Source organism: Sycon ciliatum, chromosome 4, assembly GCF_964019385.1.
Source record: "Sycon ciliatum chromosome 4, ocSycCili1.1, whole genome shotgun sequence".
Taxonomy (NCBI): domain Eukaryota; kingdom Metazoa; phylum Porifera; class Calcarea; order Leucosolenida; family Sycettidae; genus Sycon; species Sycon ciliatum.
The window spans coordinates 13,424,346-13,432,427 of record NC_088646.1 but is presented as its reverse complement, the minus strand read 5'-3'; the positions used below and the strand labels follow the sequence as shown (position 1 = coordinate 13,432,427).

At 45.9% G+C, this 8,082-nt stretch overlaps 1 protein-coding gene across 1 annotated transcript; it reads left to right on the top strand.

Moving 5' to 3' along the window:
* The first annotated feature begins 987 nt into the window (after window positions 1-987).
* Window positions 988-7,062, top strand: LOC135814583 (uncharacterized). The gene is made up of 3 exons (XM_065327721.1): window positions 988-1,303; window positions 2,849-4,142; window positions 6,139-7,062. The coding sequence occupies exons 2-3, from the start codon at window positions 2,852-2,854 to the stop codon at window positions 6,285-6,287; spliced, it is 1,440 nt and encodes a 479-aa protein (XP_065183793.1). The 5' UTR covers window positions 988-1,303; window positions 2,849-2,851; the 3' UTR covers window positions 6,288-7,062.
* The last annotated feature ends 1,020 nt before the right edge of the window (window positions 7,063-8,082 follow it).

Below are 8,082 nucleotides of genomic sequence, written 5' to 3'. Positions count from 1 at the left end.
TTCCCACTGTGTGTGTATGTGCATGTGTGTGGTACATCTGTGTGTGTGTGTTTGTGTGTGCGTGCGTAGCTACTAATTTTAACACCTAGGAAAACACGGTATTTGAATTATGCACTGTATGATCCTCACCCGTTACATGATGAGTAGTGAGCGGTGCTCGTAGATACAGGTGCGCTTCACTGTTCGCTGTTCACGAGCACACCCATAATTGGAAATTGTATCAAAAGAAGTTTTTGTCAATTTTTCCCTTATCTGTGCCCGCAAACGGTCCGGCTCTAGTTTGGCCGAGTCCGAGAAATTTCAACTCATGATGCCATTGATGGTGACTCAGGATTTTGAGGGCACATGATGGTAGACACTGGGCCTGGCTGTATTCATACTGCACTGTGACTTGGGACGGGTATTCCCCGCGGTAGGGTAACAACTACTAACAAGACAAACGAAAGCCTGAAAGGCCTTCTTTCCTTGACAGCAAGATGAAATTGACAGGGCTCCTATCAAGAGTAAGACTACGAGTGCCTTTGGCTTTGAAGCATCGTCTACACTAAACTAGTCTAAAGCCTTAGTAAAGGGATTATCTACAAACTGGTGTCATGAGTACAGTGTTCCAGTACATGTATACAGTACATTGAACAAGTCGAAGTACATCATCGGATTCTGCAGCTAATACAAAATAAAAAAAGTCTTCAAACCGGAATGAATGAAGAAGCCTGTACACTGCGGTTCCCAACTCCGAGTCATGAAGATCCACAGCCAGTGGTGTCCAGAAAGAAGAAAGTGGTGAGTTGCGATATCTGCAAATCCACTGCTCATACTTGAATTGCTTTTATCGAATATCGTTCGAGGGCTTCTTCTCGACTGTATTGCAGTACAATACTGAGCGTCTACTTTCCCACTTCATGTAACGTTAGAAGGATTATTGTATCGAAACTCGTCATCAAGACATTGAAACACTTCGATGAGGGCTACTAAAAGTATTTTCCTGGGCTGGTCCTATTCGCGAATTCGAGGGACACGTATCGAAATAACGCCAGTGGCCGGTGCTAGTTTGGCGGCCTAATGAGCAAGACGGCACTTGCCGAATCGAGCGTGATCTTTCGCTAGCATCACAAATACCACGATCGGAGGCTTCGGTAATCAGTGTGTAAAATGACCGTCTTGGTAGTGAGAAGTCGTTATTGAGGGGCAGCAACGCTTCTTGGTTGTACCATTCTCCAAGTGGAAACCAGCCGCGTAGTAGACTTCTACTGGGATTTGGTAGCGACTGTCCGAAACTCAGAGGCGACCATGCCATTGCTTGCCGGTGAGTGTGAGTGGAAATGTTTGAAAACTTGTGACAAACGTTGTGTGCAATCGTGCTTACGAGCTGTGGCTCTCAAATTATTTTGACTGAATGAGAGTTACGATGCCACCACCGCTCACTGTGAGCGTGGAGCGTTTGTTAGCCTGAATATTTTTTGACAATTGTTTATATCCGCCGGCCAGAATGCGAGCCTCTAGCCAAATATGTACCGATACACAACACACTACAGTGCCCAAATAACCAAGGTTTTATGCCGGACGAAATCATAGAGGGGATGGGAGAAGATCAACAACACGGTTGTTCGACAGCGATTCCCGGTGAGAGTTATTTGTGTACGACTGTACATAGTACACGTGAACCTCAGAGTTTGAATGAATGCTTGTTCAGCGTCAGACCCTGCTTTCAAGTCCTCACACCTAAATTATCACCTGCACGGAGGCAAAACCACACGATGAGATGATGGAATGAAGTGTACACACTCGATTCCGAGGCTAATCCTACCCATGAGTCTGAGAAGGGGTGGAGAGGCAAGGCCTCCTGAAATCCTATTACATGTATGCCTCCGACTGCTTTGAATTCAATGCCATGCACCGGAACTGGTACTGACAGTCTGTATTACCGGTATGCTATACAGTATAGCTTGGCTGGAGGTGAACACGGGTGAGCAGCAGCTTTTCTACTAAATAAATAGAAGTTTGAAATTCCCACCCGTCTGCCTGCGCTCCTCTGGACGACATCGTTCATCAAACGAGAATACTAGTACTGCATGGCAAGCTTGCTGTATTTCAGAAGATTTACAGTATAATGATCACATGACTCGAGACAATAAAGTAAGTCCCTTCTTTAGTGTCCTAGTGAGATTCCTCTTACCCTTGCCTTGTGTAGCCAAGGTCGTTCAAATAATAGTGGATCAGAAAATAATCCGGATATGGTGCGTATGGTACCTGGCGGTTTCACTTTTCTCTGAGCAGAAATCTAAATTATTATTTTTATTTAGAAATCTAAATGGGTCGACCCCAGGCCAGGGGGGGGGGGGAGGTATAAATGGAGATAGCACTCCATTTAGAAACCAAAGTAATTTTAGGATTTCAAGGTTCAGAATCATCAGATTTACAGAGCCCTTCTTTCGTGAGCAATTGAAGCAGTCGGTTTTTGGTCGGTTTGTCGGAATGACCTGTAAAAATCAGTGTGTTTCCAAAAATTGGAACCGTAAGCGACAACCCTGCAGTTTTCAGACTAGATGGAAACTAGCTGAACATATTTATTTGAGAAGTGTAGCTGTCAGCAGTGGGCTACCTTGGGGACTCTGTTGTGTAGAGCTTAGTTCAATATGGCGTATGGTGGCATATTGTGCTTCAGTCTTGATTGACAGCTTTCTATCCATGTGTGTGTGTGTGTGTGTGTGTGTGTGTGTGTGTGTGTTTGTGTGTGTGTGTGTGTGTGTGTGTGTGTGTGTGTGTGTGTGTGTGTGTGTGTGTGTGTGTGTGCATGTGCATGTGTGTGTGTGTGTGTGTGTGCATGTGCATGTGTGTGTGTGCTTTTCAGGTCATGCATGCACCATGTAGTGATGATAGTGTAATGAAAGCAGGCGATATGTCCGTTCAAGTGAAACAAACTACTGCAGGGGGTGCCAGTGGTCGAGGGACAGCAAGTCCTACAGCCAGTGCCTTGCATTCACCTGATTACGGTTATGCTGATAAAGCTGTACCTAATGCTAGCACAGTACAGCAGACTTGCCCGCAGCACAATCAACCATCAGGTGACTACCTCTCCACATGGAATGGTGCTAAGGCAGCAACATGTCCAGAGGTAACTCAGCACATGCCTGATCAGCAGCAGCAGCAGCAGCAGTATGCTTACGAGAAGAGTGCAAGATCATCTTCCCGGATCCCGGCACATCGCAATAGATCAGCTAGTAGCCATGGTGCCAAACCCCACACTCACACCACCAAGTCCAGTGGTCGTCTTCGTTCCCATCACCACCGACAGGCAAGGCAGGCAGACGCAGTTATACATGCACACCAAGTGAACCGAATGACCAGGCCAGGCAGTCAGATTGAGCGCTGCCCATTCTGCAGACATGTGTTCGTCAATAGCCTGGAGTTGGCCAAGCACTTCACCAACCGTTGTCCGAGGTCCTTACAAGTGTTCCTGTATAGTGCGCCACAGCTTCTTCAATACTACAAACAGAAGTCTCAGGAGAATAGCGCCTCCACCAATCATCACCAGCGAATACAAACTCACAAACACGTACCGGTGAGTGAAAACCGGAACTTCAACCCCATCCCAACGATGGGTAGCCGCGCAGTATGTTCCAAGAGATGCGTACAAGATGGCTCTAGCTCCAGCCAGCCAGTGTGCAACTGCCCTTGTGCTAGAAGCAACTCGGTCACCTCGTTTTGTCCATACACACCAGCTCATGTTCACAGACGTAGTGTGTTGCCGAAGTCCAAAAACAAGGAATCCACTGCCAAGAATCCCAGTCCCGTTGACCATGCTATACGAGATGCTCTGCTCGGGAGAACAGGAAGTTCCATGCCCAACAGAGCTGCAAGGGCCATGCCAATTTCCTACCATGCCGATCCCGAGCAGAAACGCCAATCTGTGCCCCCTGGATCACTTCAAGGAGTGACGTGGCAAGGTTCAAGGTCTACTCTGCTGCAACCACCACACTTGCACCCAGCCATCAATCATCCAGCCATTCTAAAGCAAGTCAAATTACAGCCAAAGCGCCCACCAAACCATGCTGGTGAAGACATGCCTGTTGTTCATCCTTCACAAGTACTATCCAGTGCGGAGACTCTGGACAAGCATGCTCAGGACTATTATGAAATTGAAGGTGAGTCAAAGCGCAACTCACGCTAATAGTGCACTACCAGTACAGTTTTTCATTATTACGAATCCCTACGGTAAGAGAAGAAAGGAAAATGATGAACGGCTATCTGTAGGAGCTGCTAAACTAGAAACAGTGTATGTAGTTAGGGTTGAGTGGGCTCCGCGACCACTGGTCTTGGGTTCATAGCTGTACTGCAAGCACCAAAGATGATAATAAAGCGGTAATGCTTGACACGGCAGCTGGTTTCTTAGCTCATAGCCGTGGCCATTGGCCACATGGAGATCATGCCGAGTGCGAGTGGGGTCATTGGGCTCTGGCCGTGGTTGGAGGACTGCTAGAATCTGAGTTGGTCTGGTTAGTTGGTCCGGTGAGTTGGTCCGGTGAGTTGGTCCGGTGAGGAAGTGCAGTTCATGGATGTATGTTAGTACAGTAACATATTGCCATAGACTGAGGCTCTAACATATTGCCATAGACTGAGGCTCTAACATATTGCCATAGACTGAGGCTCTAACATATTGCCATAGACTGAGGCTCTAACATATTGCCATAGACTGAGGCTCTAACATATTGCCATAGACTGAGGCTCTAACATATTGCCATAGACTGAGGCTCTAACATATTGCCATAGACTGAGGCTCTAACATATTGCCATAGACTGAGGCTCTAACATATTGCCATAGACTGAGGCTCTAACATATTGCCATAGACTGAGGCTCTAACATATTGCCATAGACTGAGGCTCTAACATAATGCCATATACTGAGGCTCTAACATATTGCCATAGACTGAGGCTCTAACATATTGCCATAGACTGAGGCTCTAACATATTGCCATAGACTGAGGCTCTAACATATTGCCATAGACTGAGGCTCTAACATATTGCCATAGACTGAGGCTCTAACATATTGCCATAGACTGAGGCTCTAACATATTGCCATAGACTGAGGCTCTAACATAGTGCCATAGACTGAGGCTCTAACATATTGCCATAGACTGAGGCTCTAACATATTGCCATAGACTGAGGCTTTAACATATTGCCATAGACTGAGGCTCTAACATATTGCCATAGACTGAGGCTCTAACATATTGCCATAGACTGAGGCTCTAACATATTGCCATAGACTGAGGCTCTAACATATTGCCATAGACTGAGGCTCTAACATATTGCCATAGACTGAGGCTCTAACATATTGCCATAGACTGAGGCTCTAACATAGTGCCATAGACTGAGGCTCTAACATATTGCCATAGACTGAGGCTCTAACATATTGCCATAGACTGAGGCTCTGAAGCTCAGTCCCCGGGTACCAATGATGCCGCAATACATGGCGCTGGGCATAGTCTGAATGTTCGAAATGGGAGGGAGCAGCTCTCATCCAAACGAGCAGAACATACTCCAAAACGGGCCACACAACACCCTGGTAGACTGTTAGTCGACCCTCTTTGGAGAGGTAGGACGTCGACCCTCTTTGGAGAGGTAGGACGTCGACCCTCTTTGGAGAGGTAGGACGTCGACCCTCTTTGGAGAGGTAGGACGTCGACCCTCTTTGGAGAGGTAGAACGTCGACCCTCTTTGGAGAGGTAGGACGTCGACCCTCTTTGGAGAGGTAGGACGTCGACCCTCTTTGGAGAGGTAGGACGTCGACCCTCTTTGGAGAGGTAGGACACAGCTCCCAGTATTACAGGTCAGTCCAGTGTCTGTGATTACCGCAGTGTGTTGTCTTTGAGACAAGGTGCAGATTTGGAGAGGCACATGCAGCTAATTGGTAATAGGGGACTCATAAAACGATGCTAATGTCTTCAATCTTGAGTTGGCAGCATGCTTTCTCAAATTCCTAGTTTACCCTTGGGATAATGCGTAGCAGCTGCGTGCTATTCTTTTTTCCTAGTCTTAATCGGCCAAGGTGAAGCATTTTTAAATGCTTTTAAGCATAAAAAAATTGTTCAATCCCATTCATGGTCTATTATATTGCTGTGCCTGTATGTTGATGTACGTAGACAGTGAGATGAGCCACCCAAGCATGAAGATGCAAGGCATCACACCGGTGACAGAGTCCTCGTCTTCAGCCTGCAAGTCCAGAACACAAACCAATGCACACAGAGAAGATGATGATTGCATGGACATGCCAACACTGGTACCGTTGTGAGGAGGAACAAGAATATAATCATGTTCCTAGCTTGTATTGTGAAGGTGCATGCCATGGAGTGTATACAGACATGATGCACTCCGACATCTTCGGACAATGCTGTTTCGACGTTTGTGGACTCACTGGTGGAACAGGCAGAAAAAAACCCTGATGTATGTAACTTAGTGCTTTTAACATTGATAAGGAACCATGTACTCACACTAAACCATTGGGTGGCATAACATATATCAGTGTGCCGAGTCGGATATACCTGGTAGATCTCGTATAACTGCCAGAGTTTGTACCTTGGCAACTTGGCTGCATTCCACTTTACTAACAACTAATCAAATGCATATTGATCCCAATGGATTCTATCTATTTTCTCAAAGAGAAGACTGCTCTGATCCTGTCATTTGGATCCTTTGCTCTGATCCTGTAATCTGGATCCTTTGCTCTGATCCTGTAACCTGGATTCTTCAAGTTCATGACATTTTGCTAGTGTACCTCAAGCCGCTACACAAACACAACCACTGTTCTCCTAACACTTACTCGCAGAACAAACATCTTTTTTTTCATAATTGCTTTTTCTGTTGGCTGCACGACCATGATAGCAGGACATGGACTTACCTTGTATGGTGTAGTGCTAGCATGGGAGTGGAAATTACATTTTTGGCGTGCAGCTTTTTTTTCAAAGGTTTCTCTGTATAATTATGTCAATGAAAAAGTGCTTTCTTATCCTCACTAGATCGTATGCAATGTACAGTGTATCCCAAGAATGCACTACTTGAAGTAGTAATGACTATGTGCACTCTGGGAATTATGATTTGGCTTCGCAACACACTGTACATGTTTGAACTTTTAGACATTCTCTTGCGTACCGTTACACTTGTTGTGCACTAGCTAAAACCTATGGCCCAGTATCTGCGAAAATGGACCTTAGGGTGATTTTTCACAAAATGACTTTTTTCTGCTGTTGTCATCTATAGGTATCTAGTGATCACATGGCAAAGTATTAGACCAAACAAAGCAATATTGATGACCCAGAAGCTTCTCAAACAAGCATACGTACATATCAGGAAATGCAACAATTTATCACAGTGTTTTCCACATCGGAATACTATGTGTTACAGTGAAATAAATAAAAATAGACAGTGTTATAAATCATCCATCCAGTTTTTGTTGTTAAACAACGCTTGCGAGTCTTGGGTAACTTCTGGCATAGAGCATGGATGGCCTTGATCCTCATCACTGCATACCAATGAAAACTGTTTGAATGTCATCCCAAGTCTGCTGAAAATCCAGAGAAGTGCAGAACAGGAGGGAGAGTGGCTACAACTACACCTAGAGTCCCAGTCTGTGCATCCCACAGGGAATACGACACAGGCACAACATTCTAACACCCTACACTTCATCTCATACACGATTTAGAGGTAGTCCATCACTGCTGCACCTCTGTGAAATTTGAGCTCTGTGAGAACTGGCTGCATGCGCGTCAGTGCGCCATGATTCCAGCACTGAGCGCAGAGTGTTCGTAGCTCATCAATCAATGTTCAGCTCTTGGCGTCTTGCCCTGTCCAAGGGGTTTGGTGTTCACCACGGAGTCCAGCGTGGGAGCCTGAGAAAATTCAGATCATGTCACTAGCGGCAGCGCTCTTTCGTCCTGACTCGAGTTGATCCAGGACATTTCAGTTCGTCTACCTCTGTTGCCGTCGCCTCACTAGTTTCTCCTCGTTGAGTATTTCTTCTGAGCAGAGCTGTACTAAATTCAGAAGGGCCCTACAAGGATTTTCAGATGTCAGAAAGTACTTTTGCCAGC